Source organism: Phalacrocorax carbo, chromosome 1 (assembly GCF_963921805.1).
Source record: "Phalacrocorax carbo chromosome 1, bPhaCar2.1, whole genome shotgun sequence".
Lineage (NCBI taxonomy): Eukaryota > Metazoa > Chordata > Aves > Suliformes > Phalacrocoracidae > Phalacrocorax > Phalacrocorax carbo.
The window spans coordinates 154,783,908-154,809,396 of record NC_087513.1 but is presented as its reverse complement, the minus strand read 5'-3'; the positions used below and the strand labels follow the sequence as shown (position 1 = coordinate 154,809,396).

The following is a 25,489-nucleotide window of genomic DNA, read 5'->3' as shown; positions in this document are numbered from 1 at the left end:
AAGTTCACCATCACAGCTCTACCTTGTATTTGGGTTTCCCCATTCCAGTGTTACTATTCAACTCTTAAACTGCCCCTCTTCTACAAACAATTGATCGGAGACAATTAGAGAAGTGTTTGTTTTGTCTTTTTGTGCCCCACACTTTTCTGTGGGTGTCCCTGGACGAAAGGGTGGAGGAGGAGAAAAAAGGGGGAAAAAATCACTTCTTAATATATCATCCAGTATCTCTGTATGTTTGCTTAAAAATACTGGCAACGTGGGTAGAATAAGGAGTGCTGAACTGCTCTCAAAACTGCCGGAATACAAGCACACATGCGCACAACCCGTTACAGTGTGCTAGCTGGCACCCCGCACATCTGCATACTACTTGAGACTGCAGTAATTTACTCATGAAACCAAAGCCTGGAGAGATAGGTTTGCAGTCAAACTAGGCAGCAATGACTCATTGATAGTAAATAGTTGAGGATTTTCCCCAAAAAAAGTAATACTGAAATCCATAGTGCTGCTAAAGATTAGCTTGTTTTTAAGTGTGGGTTACAAGGAAATCCCTGGATGGTAGACAAGTACAAAGAATATTATGCAGAACATCATTTCCTAATAAGAGGAAATATGTACATCTTGAGTGATCCAGTTCATTAGATCCCCTAATCCTTGCTTTTGCATAGAAAACAATTTGAAGCTACATCCCTTGGCACTTAGGAAATGTAGTATTTTCTTTTACAAAGTCTTGTTGCAAACAACAGCCCTGACTCCTTTAGACATCTAACCCTGCAGAACGTCTGTGGAAAGCCTCCAGAGGCACAGCACTCAAGAACCAGCATTGTGCAGAAGGTTCTTCACTTCTCAAATGCATTTTGAAGTACCATATATCTTTGCTCGTAACACAAAATCAGGAGAAAAGGCAATGGGAGATCAGCAGCAGATCTATAACATGATGGACTTGTAGCACTACTTTCCTCATAGAGCAGAAGCATCTGATCTTCAGTTATTGTGGCTACCTTGCTCTCTAAGTAACCAGAGAGAAATTAATCTCATTTAATTTTAGGTATCTAGTCTAACCTGTCATCTTTTTTAGATGTCTACCACCCTAAGCTCCTTTCATAGATTCATTTGCCCTGTCACAAATGCCTGTGTTAAGGAAGATGGAGGATGACTCTTCAGAAATGCTATTTTCCCCCTAACTTCCAGACGCTAAAGTTAGAGCTGATGAATCTCTCTCTAATTAATGGAGGGAATGCAGAAACTCCAGAGGGTAATTCAACCCATCTATTTTAAATGCCTATATAGAGAAGAGAGGAAACCATTTTCTCCCCATTAACTCTGGTTGGAGCCAAGTTAGCTTGCTTAACTAGACACTTAGCTTTCAGACAGTAAAAGTTGCTAAGATGAATTATAACCCAAGTGTTCTGCTGCCCATAAGGGGATTTTTTTCCAAACCCTCCAAATCCTGGAAAAAGTCCATCTTAAAACTTGTTTATTCAGACTTCACATAGAGGTAATGGTTTAGGTCTCTGACAGCCTAACAGTGAAATAAATATAATTCAGGCATGCCTGGTGATGCCTTTTTTTTCCTTTTTTTTTTTTTTTTTTTTTGACACAAGGGAAACCACCTCCAAGCTTCTAACTTACTAGCTCAAGTTCAGCTCCCAGATCAATACATAGCTGGAGTACAATTGTTAGGGTCAGCTTGGAAAAGTCCCTCTTCATAAAAAAAATTCAGTATGGAAAAAAGGTAACTTACGAATCTCCTATCAAAGGCCAGTACTTCAACCCACTTTTATGTTAGCAGATCTTATTACTCTATGAGTGACCAGCCTCTCTTAGGTTGAAGTGCTAACTACTGAAGGAATGCATTATTTGCTTGTAAATCCCAGTCATAAATGTAATTCAGAAGTTATTTAATTAACAACACTTCTATTCTTACATTTTACAGCACTCAGACCTTTCAAAAGGACACTGTCCTATTGCTTTCTTACATTAAGAAACCATAGGTCATTTTATCTTTTTATGAACTGAGTAAAGAAAATTACCAGCCTAAAGCACACAGTAGCCATAAATACAAATTAGAGACAGAGAAGATCATCCAGCTAGAACTCTTCACTATAATATAGAAAATTTAATCTTTGAGAAGGTGCTCTTAACTTTTCCTGTCAGCATGCAATTGGTCCCTCAAAAACTAAAGGCAGTGTTTCTCTGTAAAAAAACTATTTTGCCTTTTTGGAGAAAACTGACCTGAGAAATACTTCCCTGGGGGTTAATGGAAACATACAAAATTAATAAACTCTCACCAACTCTCATAAAGGCTGAAACAAACACACTTGATCCCCTGGATCTGACTTATCTGGGATCCCATATTTGTTCCCAGAATTAACAAGACAGAAGACAGGCTTCACAATACACCGTGCATAACTTTTTTTATTTAGTAAAGCTATCCAGGTTTTTACTTAAGATTTTCTTGGAAGCTCCATTACACAAACAGAGTATTACAGATATTACAGGCAGAAAGCAACAAATTGTAGTCAGCCTAAATTTACTGTAATGGCCTGTAAAGTTTTCAGTTTAGAAACATTTGAGAGCTTCATAGTATTTCTATTTTAATGGGCATTGAATTCCGACTTTTTATGCAGATGCTCAATTCAAATGTAGTTTTAATGTCCTCAAGTGCAGTGCAGTTTATGCATTTTAGAAGTTAAAAGATGCATGAAAACATATCATCTTCTGTTCATAAAAAGACTCCAACAAACCCTGTAGTAAAACCAGGCAGGCATTTTTCCAAAAAAGCCATTCCCTAGGGAGACCTAACTGATTTCCCTTCTGGACATAGAGAGCTTATCTTATACTTTTAATGCTAATTGTGTTGATTTAGTGGAAAAGAACTTAGAAAAGCAGGTGCTATGTACAGAAAATAGTTACTCTGCTCAAAAAGTGAGTTAACCCTTTCCTCCAACACTCATTCAAAAAGCTCTTTTGGAGCTTGATCTTCGCGCCAGCCACCAGCAAAGCTATGAGCTGCCGCTATTTTATTCTCACTGCCAATGATCTCAAGGAGCTGCTTCAACTGCTAGTGACTGCCAGCACACAGGAACAGCTTGTACATGGAAACATCTTACAGCCAGGCTGGACAGAGGAAAATATGTAAGTTTTAATGGTGAGAAACCACAAGGGATTATTTTAAGCCATTTGACATCTTTCCAGAGGAATGATGCACAGAGCTCTAAATGTATGCCCTGGAGTATGTAGGTATCCCCAGAGGATCTCACCTGTAACGCTACAACCACAGCATATTACCTACAAGGCAGCAGTTAGCACTGCACCTGTTTCACAAGCCGGCAGTATGGAAAGTGCCCTCGCTCTCTCTATACGGTGTATATGCTCAGTCGTTAAACGGTCAGGATCTGCAGGAAGAGAGTAGTCTTGGCAAGCGATCATTCTTCTCATGGTGGTGACTACTGAAGAAGAAAACAGTCTCTGTGGGTGCATTTTAGAAGTGAGGTTTCTATTGACTAAAGTGTTACCTCAAAACATTTGGGCTCCCTTTGTCTGTGATAGTCTTTTGGAAGACATTTGTAAAAGTGTTCATTAACACAGCATAACTAGATAGACAATAAGTTTTTCTCATTACGGAAAGGAAGAAGAAAATATAGAGCTTGTTCCTGAGAAAAAAACTATGATAAAGGTTTTGACCTTCGGTAAGCACACAAAATTCCTACTACTAAGTCAGCCAAGCAGCTCAGGTTCATGTAAAGGGATCTGCACACCACACTGTCTGGATTTCTCTTCCATCTAGAGACCTAATCTCCTACCAGTCTATACACAGCATGTTCTTTCTTACATAAAGAGAGGTAAGCATTGCACCTGGCTGTGAATGTTAAGTTTGGTAGATCAGCAACATGCTCAGACTAGCCACTTGTAGTAAAGACAATGATTTTCTTGTAGGCTGTCTTAACCATCTATTTGTGTTGTACATAAAAAAACCCGCCAAACCCCACAACAGAAAAAAAACCTTAATGCTACTATAGACTACTTTATTCTCGATTGCAGCAATAAGGAGATCTTACAGAAGTATCCAGAATTATCAATGACAAACATGAAAAATTCTGATTAAATATTTAATATTCTGCTTCAATTTAGTTATCTGTATTCAAAAAGGACTACATTATTTCCTACCAAGTACATTGATCTGTCTTGTGTGCATTAAAAAGCACTTTTTCCTGCATTAACTTTTTTCACATGAGAGAAATTAGATCCTAATTTGTATCCTAACTCAGGATACGAGTGCTTAGCACCTCTGAAAGCCAGGTCATTTCTCTTCATTTCCCTTGGACACTGTTTCCTGAGAGCATCCTCCTAAGTACTTCCTACCTGGATGCTTCTGAGAGTAGAACAGAAAATGGATACTTACTTCTATCGCTGTAAAACATCCCTAGAGAGAAATGAGATGTACCCTGTACCCACTGAACATATTTTGATGTTTGTAATAGGCCCTTGTGTATGCGGGAAGACCCAGAATAAGCCATTACTGAGGCAAATGTTCTTCTGGGTCTTTTGCTGCGTATATGTAACTTTGGTAAAGTTTCAAACCTTGTAACCTTGAACAGTTTAAAACATTCCCTGGAGTGCATATTTTGAGGTAGGTATACTCAGATGAGAAATATTTCAAACAGGCTACTGCTCCACTATTGCTCTGTCTGAAGCCTAAAATCATTAATGGGATAGCTTGGAGCATTTGAGTAGTTACTTCACACTTCCTGTAGCATAAAAGCAAGCACCTTTCTTTGCTCAGAAGATGAGGGGTCTTGCACAGCAACAGCAGAAGAATTTTGTATGAGGCAAAAGAGCTACCTGAGATGTATGTGATCAAAAATAATGCAACAGAAGTGATTGGAGATTTTCTATCAAAATACTTCAAAAATTATTACTAGCACTAGTCCTTAAAAATAGTTCCCAGCAAAATCTAACTGCAGATTTGGAAATAATGAGGAAAAAAACCAAATAAATTTGAAGACGGAGCAATTTATCGCTAAATAATCCTCATCTAAAATGCATCAGCTACCACTAGATGCTATTCCTACTGCTTCACTATGTTCAAGTGACTTTGTATATCTCCAGGCTGTGGAGGGCACTGAACATACACTGGCAAATTCCCTACATCTTAACTGAGTTCTCCAGCTGCTAGGTGATTACATAAATGGTGGAGAACGGCATCCCCCCAGTCTGGGGGGCTTTTTTTGGAGGGGAAAAGTTTTTTTTTTTTTTTAAAAAAAAAGGCAGTTTGTTTCTCTGAAGGAATAGATGCAGAAACCATGTATATTACAGTGGTTTTAAAAAGCAGCACCACAGAAAATGAGGTATGTGCATGCATAGATGCTGTAACACATCCAGACAGGAAAAGACTTGGAAAAAAAGGACACTTGGAAACAGTATCTCAGAAAAATTTCCAAGATTCTTTTTCGTCCTGGATTTCTCATCAGAATATAAGTTTACCCTGTTATTCCCTTTGAAGCTATGGCCCTGTTGCATGACCCAGCACACATAGGCTCCACTTCCGCACCATTTCTTTGAGAAAAACATGTTACTCTCCCTTCCAAGTGGAATAGAGTTTAAATCCATCAATCAACCAATCAATCAGATTTCAGCACAATCGGATCTTTGAACAAGGAATATCCTGGTTACTTTTGGGACTGCAGCATGTAAGCTATTTGTGGATTTGCCAGCGTACCTGGCACAGAACACTTATGGCCTTCAAGATGTATAAATGGTGACAGACACATCTTAATAGGGACATGGGATGGCTAAATGAGAATATATTGAATAACTAGGTATAAAAAATACAGCTCTTGCAAGACAGATCGTGCTGAGCGTCCCAAGAACTTAGAGGAGAAACTGGACAAAATAAGAATATAGAAGAGAAAGCAAATTATGTTTTACATCACTTTTTGTCTCAGAGAGCACTGAATAGACACCAGCCTTTTCAAGTAAAGATAAAGAGCTTTTGACAATTCAGATATCATAACAGGAATAACTGGAATAAATCAATAAATAAAAGATCAATGAATCCCAAGAACGGGATGCTGTTTATTCAAGGGTCCCAAAGCAACTTAAGACTAACTAAAGAAAATCCACAATTATACAGTCTCACATTGAAATTAGTTTGTATACTGAACCACGCAGGAGAGCATTCATCTTCATGTAATTACTGAGAGAAACTGAGGAAGAATTCAAACAGCTCCACAAACATATTACTGAAGTAATAAATACACCACCTGAGGTACCAGTTAAAAATAAAACTGTTAAATATCTGGATTAAAGTTAGAAGCCTTAATGCCTTGTATGTCTCCTTAACCTGTTAGAACTCTTTTGGCATGATAATAAATAATGGATAAGAGAGCACTGGCTGATACAAGTTTTCTGGACTTCCACGGGCACTTTGAGAATGCTTCCCACAAAAGTCTATTAGAGAAACTAAGTAATCACAGGGTGAGAAGTAAAGCATTGTCACTGATTAGAAACCAACTACAGAAAGCAGAATACAAAAGCCTTTATTAATGGTCACTGCTCCATGTGGCTAAAGGTTAACAGCAGAGTGCCCCCAGGTTCCTTACTAGGGATGAGAGTGTTTAATGTATTTATTCATCATCTGGAAATGGGACTAACAATAAGATGGAAATGTTTACAAGTGACACAACAAGCCTTAGATTAATCAGGGCCAAAGCAGGCCAAGGAGCTTTAGGGTCGCTCAGAACTCAGTGAAAGGGGAAACAATGGCAGATGGAATCCAGCACTGCCAAGCCTAATAGAGGCACCGGAGAAAGAACAATATGAAATACTTCATCTAGAATTAAAAACCCAGTATGACCACTAAAGGGGAGGAAAAGCCTTCTTGATATGCATGGATCAGTGAAAACACTCCTCTGGGACGAACCACAGTCTAAAACAGAGACATTGCTGAGAAAAAGATGAAAAGGAAAGAAAAGTGGTATAGAGGTTATGAAGGCTACAATTTATTTATTTAGGGGAGAAGCCTGACACTTCTAAAGGAAAAGGTTAAACAGACATAATAAGTAAGTAAAGGTGAATCATGAATAAAGTAAATTTATATAATTATTTATCTCTCTTCATAAGACAAATGAAGAATTCAGCAAAACTGAAAACTGAATATTTAAAATGGACAAATATTTTATATTTTCCATTTAAAATGGAACTCCGTATCTGATGTTACCAAGGCCAAAGGTAACACTACTTAATGAAGGACTTGGATTTTTCTGTGGATTTATACATAAAAGTTCTTCACAGTAAAGCACAGTGTTCTGTATAGCAGCCCGGAATCTAACCAACACAAACAATAAATGAAAAGTCAAGCAGCCTCTGCAGTTACCCTCTTCTGTTTCACAGGCACGCAGCTCATTTTTTTCCTAACTTCTATACACTATAAACTACACTTTTCAGTTGCGGGTCTGCTGTCATGGATACCCATCTTTCATTTCCCCTTTCAGAAAATTGTCCTTCTTAGTACAGCATATTACTATATCAAAGATCCACAGTCAAACGTATCAGCAGAGGTTAGTTTGGTAGAGAGTTTGAGGAGGGGGAAGAGAAACTGCCAAGTAGTGGTGAACAATATAGGGAAAAGAATAGCTATACCTAAAAGATATTTTAAATTGTCCACTGATGGGCATGAATAGGAAATGTTGTGTTTAGCACAAACCTGACTGCATCATAGAAAGCATGCTGTGTACCAACGTGCTTCAGAGTGTTAAAGTAGTTAAACACTAACATGTGAAAGTGTGTCTATGAGAAACTGCTCATAGTGAAAGCTTAGTGCATGAGAACTTGTTGCACAAGTCCTTTTTGCCAAGAATCATAGGCAAAAGCCTACATTGCACCGTGTCACAGCTGCAAACTCTTGCATTGCATCAGACATAGGGACGTTCATTCCTGCCAATACACAAACAAAATCTTTCTCTGTCATGCAAGAAACTGCACTTAAATGCCTTCATCAGTCAGTAGTCGTTAATACAGCCCTAAAACTGTATGTGCAAGGGGCATATAAGCAGCAAATCTCTCCACTAGTATTTCAATATATTCAAAATTAATTTTTTTTCTGGGTTTGATTACTAGTTTGGTTATACCACTGTAATATAATTTACATAAATATAATCCTCTCCTTCAACCCTAGCCTCCACTTTCATCCAACAATTTGCCACTAGATATCAGAAAAAAAAAAAACCTATAGGAGTTATGCAAAAAATTCAATATGAACTATAAGAATAGATATCTATCTTCATTATTACAAAGAACCAACAGAACTAATACATGAAACACAGCAAGAACCAGATTTTAATGAAATTTTGGTCGTTTTACCACACATTTAGAGAAAATTAGGATTTTGAACACCACTCCAAGTGCCTTTGAAAATTAATTTTATCTCTAACAAGATACCCCTTCACGTATGAAATTATACTAATAGAAAAGAATATAGAAAAGTATGTTCTTGAATCATAAGCATGATAAATTGACTACTGCCTAATACAAGTTAAGAAGAAACTTTGCAAACTAGCAAACAGTTTTCTGTCTGGTGTAGCATTCATTTTACCTTCCAAGCTTATTCCCAGAGGTAGGGCATGACACCAAGCAGATCACTGAGCTGCATAGTATGTCAGTTCCTATATCCCGCTTACCAAAAACACACTCTCTCCAGTTTTCTGACTCTTCAGTATCAGATCCTTCAGGCTTCAGGATAAAGCAACATCAATATTATCTGAAAAACATCCAGTTGAAGCCTTGTACGAATACATTGTCTGTCCACTCTTACGATGACCTAAGTTAAGCCTCTGCAATTTTGGCTACCTGCCACACTGACTGCTTTTCCCCCTGGCAGGACAATGCCCTGCCTCTGCTAGTGGGTCTGCCTTGCAGTTCCTGGTCAGCTCAGTAGCATACGTTGGTGATGAAGTAAGTGCTGGTCACCTGCAGGTCTCCTCCTCATGTTTCAATCAATCACACACACTGATACAATTTCAGCAAATGATTTCTTTATCTATTTTTTACTAAGCCAGTGAATCACTTTTCCTGCCTCTTTTTAGCCCCACTGGAGTTCTGAGTTAGGGAAAAGGTAAGAAGGCTTCTTGGTAGTTACCAAAGGCTAAAAACATTAAGTCCCACAGATTGCTACTATTGGAACAGGGTTGATCATGACCTCTAGAAGAACTAATTTCCTTCCCAGAAGTGCAGTAAACTTACTTAAAAACAGCTCAGTACATGGCATGAATTTTCAGGGTTCAAAAGCAATGAAAACCTGTCATTACTGGGAGTATTGCAATAAAAATGCCTAAATAATAAAAAGTGGAAAGGTACTAGTTCCCCATACTAACAACACACACACTATCAGCAAGGCAATGTTCTTCTAGTGTTGGATTTTCTAGAGAACTACACAGTACATTTTTAATATTTCGAAGAAAAAAGCTTTACTCTGTGAACAAAATCAGTATCAATCCATAACATAAATACAGTTTTGTCCTCAATGCTGAAAAATCCAAAGAAAATTAAGTCTTCACAGGTATACAGAAAATTAAATAATTAAAAATGAAAAACAGTTATTCAGGCTTTCCTGCATATCTGGTTGTCAGTTCATTGGTTACTTAAAATCTAGACTGAATACTGCCCCATAATCTTTTTTTCTTCTGGTAGGAATCAAGAAAATAAGTCAGAAGATAAGGAGGTCAGTATTTTATAAAGGAAGGTCAGACTTGTTCCATTTCTGCCAATTTCCCTCCCTCCCCACACAAATTTTTCATCTTCATGATTGCTTAGATATTTTTGCATCATTCTAAAACTAAAAACTCAAGAGTGGCCATGAAGAGGCATGGAAAAGTCTGTTCAGCCTTATGTCCATGTGCTGGAAAAGACACTGTGAATTCCACAGCGAGGAGAGAGGCAGCCCAGAGAGCCCAAAATGCAGCAAAGCCGCCGCGGTTCTGCTGCACAGAGGCTTGGCAGCTGCAGGGAAGGCACAGAGCAAAGATCTGCACCATGTTGTGCATCACCTCCATAGGCATGCCAGCAGAAGATGGAGGGGGAAAGTAAAAAAAAAAAGAATAATAGATGATCACTAGGGCCATGATTATACAGAGCCAGGTGCAGTGAATCATTTCAGAGCTCCAGCTCAGGGTCTTGAGCTGCAAGCCTGAAGAAATTGGTGAGATACTTTGGGAATTATCTCCAGGTGAGCACTGAATTTCAGTCTCTTTAACTATGTCTATGTGAATATTAACAAGGAGCGTGACTCCATAGACACATTCTGTAGACTGAAACAGTGCTGAGAGCCTGGCATCCACATTATATGTGTTTCATAGGTTTTGCTTTCCCTGGTCCTATAGACTAGATGTTCCTTAGTGCCTGCAACCCAGCGGATGCTCTTCTGGGGCACTACGTCGCCTTTACTTTCTGCAGAAAGCAATCCAGTTTGTGTGCCCCCAGATTGCTCCGTGATGTGAATCCAGATGCAGTAAGTGGGATTTTTGTTTCAAAAGCACACCCCTGACCTGAACTAAAATGCTAACGGAGACACAGCCTCAGGGCAGCTGCCTGTACACAGATGAAGCACTTGAGATTTGTGAGCTGCGTGTCCAAGTGTGTACAGACTCCGTAAGAAATAAATAGTTGCCTTTTAACTCTATTAAGACACAAAGTGAAGAAAAGAATTTGAAGCAGGACTAGCCCCTGGAGGAATATAACAGGTGCACCTCATCGCACACTGCAAGTTATAGGGTCTCTGCATTGCTGAATTACTGTAATATTTGAGTTCCCCAATATTACCATTACTTGCAGGAAAAAAATAACAAAATATTTTCAAGCCTTTTGCTTCTGTTTCAAACATATAGCCAAATGATTTTAAACATCTCCTTATTCATATATACTTTAAGTCCAGTTTTCTATCCTCTACACAGGACCACAAATTTAGCATAACCAAAAAAAAGCTTATTGATATTCACAGATCTCTTCTTCCTCCCTCTGAACCTCCTGATCTTCCCTGCCAGTCATGATTTTGGTAAAATTCTGAGATGTAAATATTTCCTTCAAGCTGCAAAACATATCTTCTCCTCCTCTTGCAGATCTAAACAACTATAAAACCAGAAAAGATCTTTTACATCCCAAATACCAGCTCACTTCAAATCAGGCCTGTATTAAAAACTATGGGGGAAAAAATCATACCGCAAATATTTACATTCACACCAAAATTTAGGGAGGCTTGTTTCTTCTGTGATGAAAAAGAAACAGCCACAAGTAGACCAGAAACTTCAAAAAAGATTTAAATAAATATTTGGGAAGGCACTGAAATTCATGCTTATATTGCACAAGCTAACATAATTCTGCCCTTTAAAATGTCCTAGAAAGAATATAAAACTCAGATGATAAAACAGTAACAAAAACCTGATCTCCCAGATAAACACAGCAATCAAATGATCCTGGTCTTAAAAAAAAACAACCCAGATAAACGAACAAAAAACCTTGTTATGTAATGTGTAAATAAAAATGGAAAACCAAAAATAATCTAAAATATTTCAGTTAAGCAAAGAGAACATTTACGGTAACTTCTTCCATAATTTATTAATATTAGGTAGCAGAGATACATGGAGTTTTAGGCGGTTTCGTTCCAACCAGCAATCCAAATTTCAGGCCAAATTCACAGAGGGTATCTGCAAAAGAATTGCGAAGACCAGTGTAGAACAGTGTTAGTGCACATACGACATTGGCAACTGATGCTTGTGGTTTCCACATTTACTGTGGGGCCTTTCTGAAGCCTTGATGTAAGAAATAAAATAAGTAATTTGCATTTCCAGATCAGTCAGGAATCAAACAAATCGGTGACTGCAAAAAGGAAAAGACCACTTAGAAACAATTGTTACATTTTTCTGTACTCCCTAAACTACTTCTTTGTAAAGAATCCAGGACATTTCAAAGATTTCCATAGGGCTCTGCTTCAGGACTGTCCTAGCCTCTCCAAGATGCTTGACCCTAATTCAGTAATTTCTTTGTACCTCCTGTAAGACATGTACACACACACACACAGAGACATATATATATATCACACATATATACATACGTGTGTATAATACCCATAATTTTTATTTAAGATGAGTCACTGTTAAAATTACTACCTTTTTTGTGAGTGTTGAAATGTACCACAGAGGAAAACTTCCATTACCTAATCTTCAGCTTATGCTTAAATTCTAACTGTATTTATACCAGCGTAAATACAGAGTGTCTTTACAGCAATCAAAGCAGCTTCTCTGGATTTAAACCAGCAATACTACTGATCAGCATCTCTCCTTTTAAGCCTGGTGGATGACCTACACTCTTGGCTGGAAAAGGCAAACGAATTCTGCTTTGTTGTCTTCAAGGTTCCCCCCCCTCCCCCAGATAGCTGAACAAGTTACGCTCGTAATATTTTTCTACAGTGTGCCTGAAAAAATCAATAGAATAAGAGAATGGGATCAAGACCAAGTACAACAACAAAGGAAAAAAAACCAAACCTTTAATCTGACAACAATAACAAATTAGTAATGTCAGTCAAAGACAAGGAAATGAGCATTTAAAGCACTGTGCATATTGCCTTTTGTAGCAAGGTTTGTAAAGCACATCACTGAGTCAAGTCTGTTCCTTTGATTTCATATATTTGAGTTTTAAAGTATATCATGTGCTGCCTCCTGCTCTCAAAGCAGTATTACATTTAAGTAAAGCCATTGATTTCAACTGAGTTAGTCCTGGCTTATGTCATTGTAGATTCCCAATTAAAGTGGTCTATATTTACAAATGAAAATAAAACAATATTTTAAATTCACATCTGTCCTACAGAGATTGACTTGCAGTACATTTCCTCAGGTCACATCCCAGGAATCAGTCTCAGCTGCTAAATTTTGAAAAGCTATCATTACAGTAATGATTTAATTTCGTTAATATAGTGAGGTTGCAAAAAAAATGTATATTTATAAGATCCAGCTTTAACATTTATAAGATTTAAATAGAGACAAAAGAAACCATAATGCACTTCTAACTGAATTGGGATATAAACCAGCAAGCCTCATTTCCTGAACTCCAGCGATACACTGTATCTCGTTAGCTAAACTTAGCTTATAATAGGGGTCATTTCCCCAAGGACTGTTATATCAGAAAGCATAGAAAAAAAAAAAAAAAAAAAAAGAAGTATTCATTTGGCTTTGAAGATAATTTGGCCAATATTTCAAATGTACCTTGTTCAGAAACCCCTACTTCTTCGTAATACTGGTCCAAGTTCTGGCAGGTTCTAGGTAGAAATACTGACAGGAAGACTTTAACTCCACGGCAGAATGGGACTGGCAAGTAACATCTCTCGTCTCTGAATGCATGAAGAATTTTAAAAGCCATCCCACGGGACCTTGGCTGTGTTTTTGTTTTGCTTTCTTTTTTTAAGTGCAGAACCTCAAGCCAATGGAATCTAATCCCCATATATCCTCTGCCCTGGCTCTGCTCCAGCTGCGCCGCCGAACGGGCAGAGCCTCCGTGTCCCTGGCGGCACGTGCTGGGACGTCCCCACGAGCCGGACGCCGGGTGCTTCCCAAATTTGCTCCCTTCTGTAAAAACTTTCTTCTTATCAAAGCTGCCCAGTCTCACTGTAAAGCAGAGCTTGAGCATAGTGTGAAAGGGAAAACATGAGAGACTGGGTTGGTGCTTATAGGGGTATGAAATCTGCAATATTCCAAAATAGATGCATTTGGAATACTTTACTTAATAATAAAAAGGTCAGTGACTTAGGCCCTGATGATATGGATCTTTCTCCACTGATTATACCATTTGCCTGACCTTAACATGGCTGGAATCAGTAGAGACACATCCCACTGGAAAACCACCGGAAATGTGTTTTAAGGAATTTACTACTGATAACTATTCTAAATAGATATTACAGTAGTATAGCTCTTGAAAATTTCCAGAGGTTTTAATCTTTGCCAAAGCATAGATTTCAGATTATTTGTAGCTATTTTTAATAAATAAAAGATTATAACTGACACACATAATTTTATTTTTAATATTTTGATATTATACATTGAAACTCGAAGATACCTTTTTCTCATATTTTAAAAAGAATTTACTTTTAAAGTGAGATGTGCTGTACCAGATTTAACCATGAAGTGATCTTTTAAATGTCAGCTGTAAGTCTTTGAATACACAAGCATTTTTACTTGCAACTGTGAATAAATAACATGTCCTTATTATCCTAAAGCTATTCTATACAGAAAAAACAGTTTCAACAAAGATCATATGTGAAAGCAATGGTAAGAGTACTCATGGGAAATTTGCATATCACTTTTAAGTACATTTTTTTTTAAATATATACTTGTATTATACATTCCACAATGAAAATTGCCTAAAAATAAATTTTACTGTTTATTTCTTATTTTTTGCTGTCGTTCTACAAACTGGGCTTTATTTCAAATAATGTCTCTTTTTTAATCCAGTGTGCACGTGTGCAAATACAAAAATCTACCCCAGCAGAGATCATTTGAGTGCCTTTGAAAGCATAACTTTACCTGTAACAATAAAGACACCCCTTTGAATTATGAAGTCATACTAATAAAAAATACACATATTTTCTTGAATTGTAAACATAATAAATCAGCAATCACCTAATATGGGTTAAGAATAAACTTTCCACACCAGCAAAAGATTTTCTGTCTGGTATACTGTTCCTCATGAAGAATACTTATAAACGAATATATTTTTATATTTATGGTCTTATATTTAGTTGTCTGTTACTACACACAGAAACCTGCAAGATATGTAATAAACTGTTGATATAGATTTTAAAGCATTTAAGGTTGCTCAAATTCTTCAGTAATAGAGCTTTAAATCCAAATATTTATCTAAATGAATACATCTCATAGAATATTAATTTTTGTGAGAAGAGCCCGTGAGTGTAACTCCTCAAATACAGACAGCAAGCTAACCAAGGTAGAGCAATGATCAGCAAATCATCAGTCAACACACTCTGGAAACTCTCTTATTCTCCTTGAAGAATGAATAAAGTGAGAAAAACTATTTTTCTAAATATCACATACAATCCACCTTTTCCTCTCCCCTTTCACAAAGAATGTCCTCTGGTTCTAGATTGCTAGTATCTTAAAAATGTAATAAAGGTACTTCATTATGATGTTTTACAGAGACAAAGGGTGTTGAGAGGCCCAAGATACCATTTACATAAGCATTCAGGCAACTTGAGGGCAACGTCTAATCTAACATGCAGAGGATCAGCAAGAATTAAACATGCATTTAAAAAGCATTCTAGATATCATATTTGCTCCCTGGAAAATATCTTCTGAAGACTGCAACGTATTGCACGTTCTAAAATACTAAGATAATACAATTAGTTTTTTTTTTCTTTTTCAAATTTTATAATGGATAAATTTGAAAATATAATACCTGACTAAGGAACTTGCCTAAATTGTAACATTAAAAAAATGTATAAGAATGTATCATATAACAAAAGTGAAAATTTGGACTTTTTTTTTTTTTAATTTGTAATCTCTCAGCTAGTTTCCCCCTTATTTCATTGAAATAATTTAAAACATCCACAATGACTTCCAAACTGCTGCAGAATTTCTAAAAACCCCGGCCCAAACATATTGTTTGTTGGTAACTTCAGTTCGGATCACCTTTGCTACTGTTTTTAATCTGCAAGTTGTCTTTCAATGATGAAATCACTGAATGATGTCTCAACATCAATCTATATGAAAGGTGAATATTCCCATCAGGATCTCCAAGACACTTCAAAGGACCAAGATACTCCTATAGAACTGCTGAAGCTTATCAGTTCAACATTTATCATCACCATTCGTCCCAACAGTTTGGTTGCATTTGACCTGTGCTTCGGAGCATCCTACTAGGTTCCCCCATACAGGCCTTAGGACAATGTTATTTCAAACACAGGTTTTGAAATATGTCAATCAGCTTGGATTAAAGAGATGAGATGAGATGAAGGGTGGGAGAATATCAAGTGTTGATCAACTTCACTTCAAAGCCACTTACATCACGCCCTGGTCTCTGTCATTGTGGACTGGGAGCTCGTTGGATGTAGCTCTTCAGTGTGCACGCTCTAAAGGAGCAATCTACGTCTTTCATATATCTGCCCTGTTTGCAAACAAGGTCAGATCACAAATCCAAAAATAAATCTGGTCTTTCATTTTTTTTAACCTATCTTTGAATTAATAAAATCTCCCTACGAGCCAGAATATGTCTCTAGTGCCTCACTAAATTTGTATTTATCTAACTGATTGATGCTGTAAAGTAAACCAAACTACCACATGCTCTCACTTAGCGATGTTTGCTCTACAGTTCTGACAAGAGAAAAGTACAGTGAAAAGTACATAGAAAAGTACAGTATGGTTATTTTAGTAAAGTGGCATAAAAGTCTAAGAATATATGCCTCCTGAGTGAGAGAGATTGGGTAGGCTCATGAGTTCCCTCTGATTTGATCTAAGGGAAGAAAATGAAGCCTAGTGTGATGTATAGGAACTCTCACACACATAGACACCTCCACCCCCCCTCCGAAAACACCTTCCTTGTAAAGAGAGAAGGGAGAATAAGAGAAATAATCTGTAACAGATTTACCTGCAAAAACTGCTATTAAGATGACCTACAATTGTTACTGTATGGTTTCTCAGTAGAAATAACAACTGGAAAAAAAGTAATATGTAGGAGCTCTTAGCATCCCTTCTCTCAAAAAAGAGATAAAAACATAGTTATGCCATACAAGGCCCTTTGTTATTCTCATCCCTAAGAAGCTGACTGCGTAGCTCACACATTCTTCAGTGACAGAATATAGTTATCAGAGAAGTGAGAGAGGCTTGTGATTTCACTAGGTTGCTGTGGGACAGCACAAGTTACAGGATTTTGCAAACATTCTCACAGTTAAATTTTTCACATGAACACAATTTCAGCCAAACTTCTTTTTTATACCAACATCACTTTGTTAAGATGCATCTAATGTGACTTTAGAGGTCAACAGTGAGGGTGTTTTTATCTGAGCTAAAATGACAGGATGTGTTCTCTAGAGACAATGAATAGAAAACATGTACTTTTAGGGCATAATCCATCTGACCTATTTTAGATGCCCACTTCACTGTGAACCAACACAGACTCTAGAATTACCTATGTATGCCCATCGACTACAAAGACACTCTGAACTTTTATATTTGATGTGGATGTCCATACTGGATATCTATATTTTTCTTCCAGGTGAATGATTTCATTTTTCTATCTTCTGGGGTGATACTTAACAAAAAATAATATTTAAATAATATTTTAAAATTCACTTTCTAAATTACTTTTTCCCTTTTAGGCAATTCACAGATCTAAATACATAATGGATCTTAGTGCAAGACTGAAGTGATAAATTACTAAGTATAGACCAAATGATTTTTAGGCAGGATAAGTGATAGAACTATAATTTGCATTTTGATTACTTTTCCTAGAAGAACATGAAATGAAGGAGCAACACTGCAGCATTCTCTGCAAGGTGCATGAGAAGTGTACTGCTGATGCAAAGAGAAACAGTGAACAAAGTAAAATTGAGGTCCCTAGCCATGTGACACTAATACCATGAAGTGTTAGATGGCGGCTGCTGAACAAGTGTGGAATTCACTTCAACTAGTCTGTGCCCGTCATCTGTAGTCTTTTTATCCTCAACCAGGAATGAAGCACACATCGACACTATGAATTGGATGAATATCTAGATGACCATCTAGATGCAAACTTCTAAAAAGTTAGGTGGGGTGAACTTACTTCTGGAAAGGACACCCTGGGAAATTTGCACTTTTAGGAGTGAAGAGATCTGATCCTGATCCAACAAAGCATTTAAGCAATTGAATGCCTACAAGCATGTGCATAGTCTTCCCTGAGTGCAGTGCCATTCATCTAGCTCAAAACAGGCGACTGAAGCAGATTGCTTAATCAGGATTTTAGTCCATTAGTACATAGTCAGGGTTGCTCCTTACATTAATACACCAGTGCACTGTTACAAGAATAGCTATACTAAATTCATCCACACATTTACCTTACTTTTGAAAAATAAGTCAACTTCTTTTTTTTTTAAATCAACTGAACAAATAGCATGTGAAAACATCAATTTATACAGTAACATTAGTTCCACAGTATTTTAAACAAAACTTTTAAAATAGCTTTAAGTATCATGGCTTTTTTAATACAGCATATTATTCATTGTAAAATAACACTTTAAAATAAATATTTACATTTTAGCACATTCTGAAAAGGCATCCATTCAGTAATTAACGTTGATCGTTCCCTATTTGTATTAGATGCTGACCATCAGTGCAGATTTCTGAAGGTTTCATTTGTAAGAGTTTCTTCTGATGAGCCTAGGTATCACTCTCTCACATAACATAAATATTGTGTGATTAAGATGTGCAATTGAAATATCTAACTTTGCAGCAGATGCTGGTCTATGTGACCTTTTGTAACAGAAGGGTTCTTTTATCACTTGAGCTTTGGGTTTCGTATTTCTCATCTGCTTTTTTCTGCCAGCTTATCTGAGAGTTTAAATCAAAACCTAATTAGACTACATATGCTGTTTAGGAAAAAGTTCTTGGAAAAATCATGATTCATATAAGCTTTGATATTTCCAGATAAATGAGAAAAATGTTATTTTAATTGTTTTAAATAACTTCCAGTCATCCTCTTACTCAAATGAAAGTAGTTGAACACTGCTCTTTGATAAAAAGAATTATCTAACAGAAGCACCAGCTCTATATTCCTATCAACTATACCATCTACATTTAATGATTAAACCCTTTATTGATATGCATATTTTTAACTAAGTAGTATTATAATTCAGCTATTTTCTTACATATTTCAGATACCAACACCATAAACCTCAAATCAGAAGTTATTAAATGATATTTAATGGCTGAAAAAAAAATTCTGTGCGTATGTGTTTGAGCACCTAGGATGTCAGCTAGATTTTGCTCTTTAGCAATGTTGGTATAGAAAAAAGGTGGTATATTTTTATTTTTCTCTTTTGATATTCTAGGAGGAAAACTGAATTATTTTGTTATTTTAATTATAATGCACTTACCTGAATTGCGTAATTCAATATTTTAACTAGCACTAAGGAAGGCCACATTTTAAACACTCTCAAATTTCACTGGGTTAAAGAACCTGTGTCAAAAAATTATAGCTGACGTTTTGTTTAAACATTAATAAATATTTCTGCCAAGAAAGCCTTGGCCTCTGATACTCTTCACAAAGGCACAAGTTCTATCTCTCTCAAAAAAAAAACCAAAACCACCTTTACATTTATATGTCCTACTTAGTTATTTGACCCAGTTCCTAATCAGAAGTAGCCAGAATTTTCTTTTATTCCACAGAGCGATTGCCTGCTGCCTTAAGAACTTGAGTATTTCCCCTGATAGAAAGCTGACAAGTCATTATGAGGAGCTGCGTCTTCCAATGTCAAGCCAATACGGTTCTCTGTTAATTGTTTGAATACAGTTCTGCGTCACACTGCGTATAAAAATGGCATTTTGGAAACCAAAAAAGCTTTAGATATTGCCATGAACAATCTCTGTAAATACAACCCCTACTTCATAATGTGCAAAAGCAAAATTTCATAAATATTAAAAAAAAAAATAATCTAAATTAAATTTAAAACAGGAAAAGAGAAATGTAGGTTGAGATTCTCAGTCACTCAGATACGTTAGTGATTCAGTAAAGCTACAGCAATTTATTTATCTCATCTTGTTGAATATGTAATACATTCAAATATTTGTCTTCCTTATATTTATTGTTTAGCCATTACTGATATGTGACTATCAAGAGAACACTATATAAAGACATCAGATTTCAAGGATATTTTTTAAGAAATAAGTTGAAGATGGATTTACAATTAGACAACACTGATACCCAGAACTTCTAAACAATATACGAGGTCTATTGACATACTAATGTTATAAAATGCATATTCATGTTCATTGATACTATTAAAAAAATACTGATTTTGCAAAAGTTCTAAAATTCAAAAATCCCAGCATTTTCTAAAAATCTTTCCAAAATCCCGATACAACTCAATAACAAGTTTAATAGTAAGACCTTAATTACAGAACGACATTCTTTTCAAACAAATGGGTGCGTATACTTAGATATCAAAACCAAAACCAAAACTCACTATGTAGAATAGCTAAATATGAACTGATAATCCAAGCAACTCCTCACTGCAAACATCTGCAATACAAAGCAATTTATTTAAAATATTCTTCAGAGACCAGGAGACATGTAGTGGAACAGCGAATATTTTGAAAGTAAAGTTCATTTTCTTCTGGTTTCAGATAAAAGAATGAAAATACAAAGTCTGAGGTTTATATTCATACATGAAAAGTATTCTGATATGTACTATTTCTTATAACCAATAGTACTTTCTTGAAAGGTATAACTTGCCAGACTGAGAAACCCCCATGATTTTCACTCTTTACTGTGAGAACTGTCTGTGTGGAGGGCGGGGGATGGTGGTGGGGAGGGTTGGGGAACTGGGAAGTAACACCCAATTACAAGTTTCAGGTTGACTGCTATTCAGTGTAAATTTTATTGATTTTGTCATCAGCTATAATTGGTCAACTGGATGAAAAGCTCTCTTTTTCTGTGAGTGAAGCAGCCCTCCCAGAATACTAAAGATGTCTTAAATAGAAATAGATTATTTAACAAGACTTTCATTGTATTAAGCCAGTGCTTACATACATTATTATTGAGTAAATTCAGTATTTTTAGCATTTTGTTTAAAAGAAAGCAAAAAAGCAGCTCACCACATAAAGCAATCAAATGGTGTGTGCCTAAAACACATAGTTAGATGTCAAGTAATTTTCTATTCTATTAAGCTAAGAATTAGATGTCCACTCTCCAAAAATATTTACTTGCACACACACACACAAAAAAACTATTTCCTGACTGAGTTTTGTAAATAAAATATGACAAAGCACCAGAAAGTCCAGCAAAATATTGCAATTGTCACAAGGTATTCACCACGAGTTTCTAGTGTCACCTGTACACACTTCAGGCTAGACCACGTACAAGCACATCAATACATACGGCTGTCAGACCGCTGGACCTGCTAAACGCTTGGCTCTCTAAGCCACCAGAAAGAACCGAAAGGCTCCAGAGGGACCCAGAAGCCCCAGTCAGGCGCGGCTGGAAGAGAGCGGCTTCTCTCCAGAAAGGCCGCGGCTGGGCTCAGCTGCCCATGCAGGACCTTGGACAGCGGCCGCCGGCCCAGCCTAGCCCAGCCCAGCTCAGCTCAGCCCGGCCCAGCCCAACCCATCTCAGCCCAGCCCAGCCCATCTCAGCCCAGCCTAGCCCTGCCACCCCGCGCTCCCGACCTGCATCACCCACCAGCTTCCCCGGAAAGAAAATGAAAACACAGAGTTGCACCTTTAGTTCGATTTGTTGAGTTTGGGTGTTCGGGTTTTTTTTCTTTTTCCTCATGGAATATCCTTAATTTTTAACACAGACTGGTTGGCCAAAGTCTCAAAACATAGAGCAATACTGTCTGGCACTTGGAACCAGAGAACTGCAGGTCATTGGCACTGCATTCATCTAGTTCATTTGTATGTTTCATGCAACAATTTTAATGTCGACATCCTTTTCCCCATCATTAGGAAAGTATTTCTCCTTATTAAGTCTCTGAAGGGGAAATTGTTCTAGAGAGTACACTGGCTATTATCTTCATTTTCATCACCTTTTACACCATGATGTACTGTAGAGCAACTACACACTTTTTGGTGAAGTTCAGTCAAACTAAAGCGTGATACCAAAAAAAATAACTTCAAGCAAGTAGATGTTGATTGTTTGGCAGCACAGAGCATGAGGTCAGTCTCAAGAGTTATTGTCATCATGGCAAAGATGTCCTTAGAGCAGCAGACATCTATTTACATTCGATACGCTTTTTATTTATCCAGTTTATGCTTTTTACTTAGCCAATTCACTCTGGAAATAAAATACATTGACATTATCAGTAACTGAGTACATAACGTACATTCAATAAGTGTGTGCATGCACAGTTTATAACCTAGAAACAGCGGAGTCAAAATTACTGATAAGACTACTTTACTTTTGTCAGGTTTAACATGAAAAAAACAAACACAGCAACTTTCCTACTTTATCCAATTTGGTTACGGGGTATTTCGGCTTGGCGGGGGGGGGACTGTGGACTGATTTTTGTGGCAGTCTTTGTGTAGATTACACTAACTTAGTGGTGAATGGGATTCTTTAGGCATGGACCATTACCATGAAATTATTTCAGAAGGCACGGAGGTACTGCTAGGCCTCCTGTTCAGAACGGTGATTTGTATGCACTGTTGTCTTTGACTGCTAAAGCAAGATTTGGTTCAGAATGGTTAATGTAGTGCTACGGGAGTCGAGATAATCCACTTCAGGGCAGGAACCATTTACCTGTCCCAGCTCTCAAATAATAAACGGGGGCAGGGCGGGGAAGCATGCAGTTTATTATTTTAGGCGCCAAGGACACCACTTTTTTCCACCCTTTCCTATCTTAAGAGCTAGGCCAACTAATCTTGTGCAAGAGTAGAGAGAAGACAACAACTCCGCGGAGCCAAAGTGGGACCCTGCCTTCTAACAGAGGAAAAGAAAACCCTCCGGGTCTCTCTGAGCGATCACCGGCGGCACCAACGAACACCCGCGGCTTACTGGATGCTTCCACCACCGCTCCCCAGCCGAGGGCCACCGCGGTGCCCGTGGGCACCCACCCGCGTCCTCCAGTTCTTCCCAGCTCCACGGATCTTGGCAGAGCGCCTGGAGGCACGGTCCCGCTCCCCGCTCCCGAGGCGGCCGGCAGCCTCCCCGCTCCGTCGCGGCCCCTGCCCGACGCCCCGGGCCAGGCGGCCGGCGGAACCCACCCGGCGCCGCCGGTGCCCCCCGCCCGCCGCGCGGGGACGAGGCGCCCCTCCCCCGGGCACCGCCGCCAGCCGCCCCGCCGGCCCCGGCCGCGGCCCCCGGCCCAACGCCCCGGCCCGGCCCGGCGGGCCCGCGGGCAGGGCAGCGCCGTCGGGCGGCCCCGGCTGCCGTCCCGGGCCCCGCTCATTGGCATGCAGCCCCCGTCGCCGCCTGCCGCCGAGCCGCATCCCAGCCCGCTGGAAGCCGGCAGCCGAGCCGGAGCCAATCGCATATTCATGAGGAGGGGGAAATCCAGCGCTGCGCTCCCGGAGGACCGAGGATCACTTCTTTTGTTGTCTTCCCTCCCCCCCACCCCCCCGCCTCCCTTTTAGCAATGCGCTAACGGGGGTCTCCCCGCCGACATCCTCCGCGGCTCCGACTGCACCCTAAAATCCACGGCCGCCGGCGCCAGGAGCGGAGACCGAAGCAGCCAAAACACGGACCACGGCAGCCACAACAGAGGAGGGCGGCACGCCAGCCCGCCGGGCAGGGACAGCAAACACAGGGACAGGGGCTCCTACCTTACAATCCTCAGGACACGATTTCACCGAGTACTCATCCGACTGTAAATATTTCTGGAGCATAACCTCAAACTCTTCGTATTTCTCCTGAGCGTGCTGGTCGTAGCGCTGGTAAGCCTGGACGCACTGGCTGCAGGAGCCTCCCCCCCTCAGCACCACATCCAGACTGCAGTTCAAAGTGTCCGGATTGGACAACCCGGCGAACAACTCCCAAAGTGTGTAGGAATTACAAAAGGAAAGGTAAAAATCCGTCAGGTCCCAGCCGGGCGCCGGGCTCTGCCCCGCGCCCCGCGGCCGCCCCGGCCCCCCCCGCCGCCGGCACACCGCCTCCGCGTCCCCCACGCTGAAGCACTGCCCGGACGAGGAGCTCGGGGGGGGGCACGTCTCCGGGGGCCTGGCGGTGGAGTTCCCCAGGAAAGCAGCCTTGCCGTGCCGGGGCTCGGTGCCGTTGGTGCCGCCGCCGCGGCTGCCGCCGCCGCTGCTGCCGGGGGAGGGCGGGAGGGAGGGCGAGGGGGGGGCGAGGAGCCGGGGCGCGGGGGGCGCCGGCTCCCCCATGCCCGCCGGCAGCTCCGGCTCCGCCGGCTCCGGCTTCTCGGGCGGCGGCTGCTCCTTCTCTCCGGTCCCCGTGAATTTGGCCTCGGCGCAGAACCACAAGTGATCAGAGAGCAGGACTGTGAAAAACAAGAGCGATGCCAGGGACAGTCGCCATTTCTGAGCCCTCTCTGAATCCGTGAAGGGTTTCTCGTTCTCCCGGGGTGCGAACCAGATTTTTAAGCCGTCATCATACTGCCGACTGCACATCCAAGCACCCCTGGTCATATTTTGGGAACGCACAGCCCTGGCCGACTCCACCGTGAGGGCTTCCTTGCCAGTGTCACCACAATATGCATTGACTTAAAAGATTGGGGGGATTTTCGTGCCTGCCTTCCCTTCCCTCGCTCGCTCGCTCCCTCTTCCACTCTCCCCCTCTCTCTCTCTCTCTCTCTTTCTCCCTCTTCTTTCCTTCTTCTTTTTCTTCCTCTGAGAGATCGTTGGGTTTCGCCGGTGGCTCTGCCTTGGTCTCACCACACGAAGCAGCCCCAGTCCATCCAACGCGGAGTGCCGTGGAGAAGATAAGAGCAATAACGCAGAGAGAGGAGGAGGGAGAGGAGATGGTGGTGGTAGTGGTGATAGTTGGTGGTGGCGGGGCTGCGCGGCTGGTCCTTTCCCCCTCTCACCCAGGCATGGTCAGATCGCAGCTCCCCATCTCCCTCCTGAGAAAAGCGCCTTGCCCCCGGACAGCTGCATGCCACGTCCCCCGCTGCCGACGGACGGCTCCGGGAGGGCTCCTCGCCTCCTCTTCCTCCCTGCCGCCGCCGCTGCTCCTCTTCCTCAGCCCCGAGCCGCGGCACAGATGCTTGCACCGCTGTCTCCGTCTCCTCTTTCTCCTCTCCCCCCTCCGCTCTAACTGGAGAGACGCTGCTGCAGGGCTCCCGGAGCGCTGCCGAGGATGCTGAGGAGGAGGAGGAGGAGGAAGAGGAAGAGGAGGAGGAGGCTGCCGGGGCCGCCGCCGCTGCTGGTGACAATGGGCTGCGGCTGCCGCCGCTGCTGCCGCCGGGCGCGGTGTCCCCGGGCGCACGGGGCGGAACTGCCTGGCTGGGGGCCCCCGATGGGCACAGGCATCTTGGGCCCCTGGGCTAAGTTGCCGCCATCTTCGTCCTGGAGAAACACTTTTTTGGGGGGAGCTCTGCCTTTTGCGTCATCTCCTCCCGCGCCGAGATCTCTCTATCCTGGCGCATTGGCAGCAGCGGCAACTCTGCCTCCTCCTGCCTGAGGAGGAGGAGGAGGAGGAGGAGGAGGAGGTGGGAGAGGCACTGGGGACCACATGGCCCCTCCAAAGGGCTTCCTCGGTGCGACTCTTTCTACTCGTCTCACCGAAGGGACTGCCCTCCAGCCCTCTCTCCTTCAGGGTCTCCTTCCCTTCGTGGCCCAGAAACACCATG

At 40.5% G+C, this 25,489-nt stretch overlaps 1 protein-coding gene across 1 annotated transcript in view; it reads right to left on the bottom strand.

The window, feature by feature from the left end:
• Positions 1 to 25,271, bottom strand: part of NALF1 (NALCN channel auxiliary factor 1) — a 495,812-nt gene extending 470,541 nt beyond the window's left edge. The window contains exon 1 of the mRNA XM_064440597.1: positions 23,508 to 25,271. Within this exon, the coding sequence (XP_064296667.1) occupies positions 23,508 to 24,326 (819 nt within the window). The 5' untranslated portion in view covers positions 24,327 to 25,271. The remainder of the gene's footprint in view (positions 1 to 23,507) is intronic.
• Positions 25,272 to 25,489: the final 218 nt, after the last annotated feature.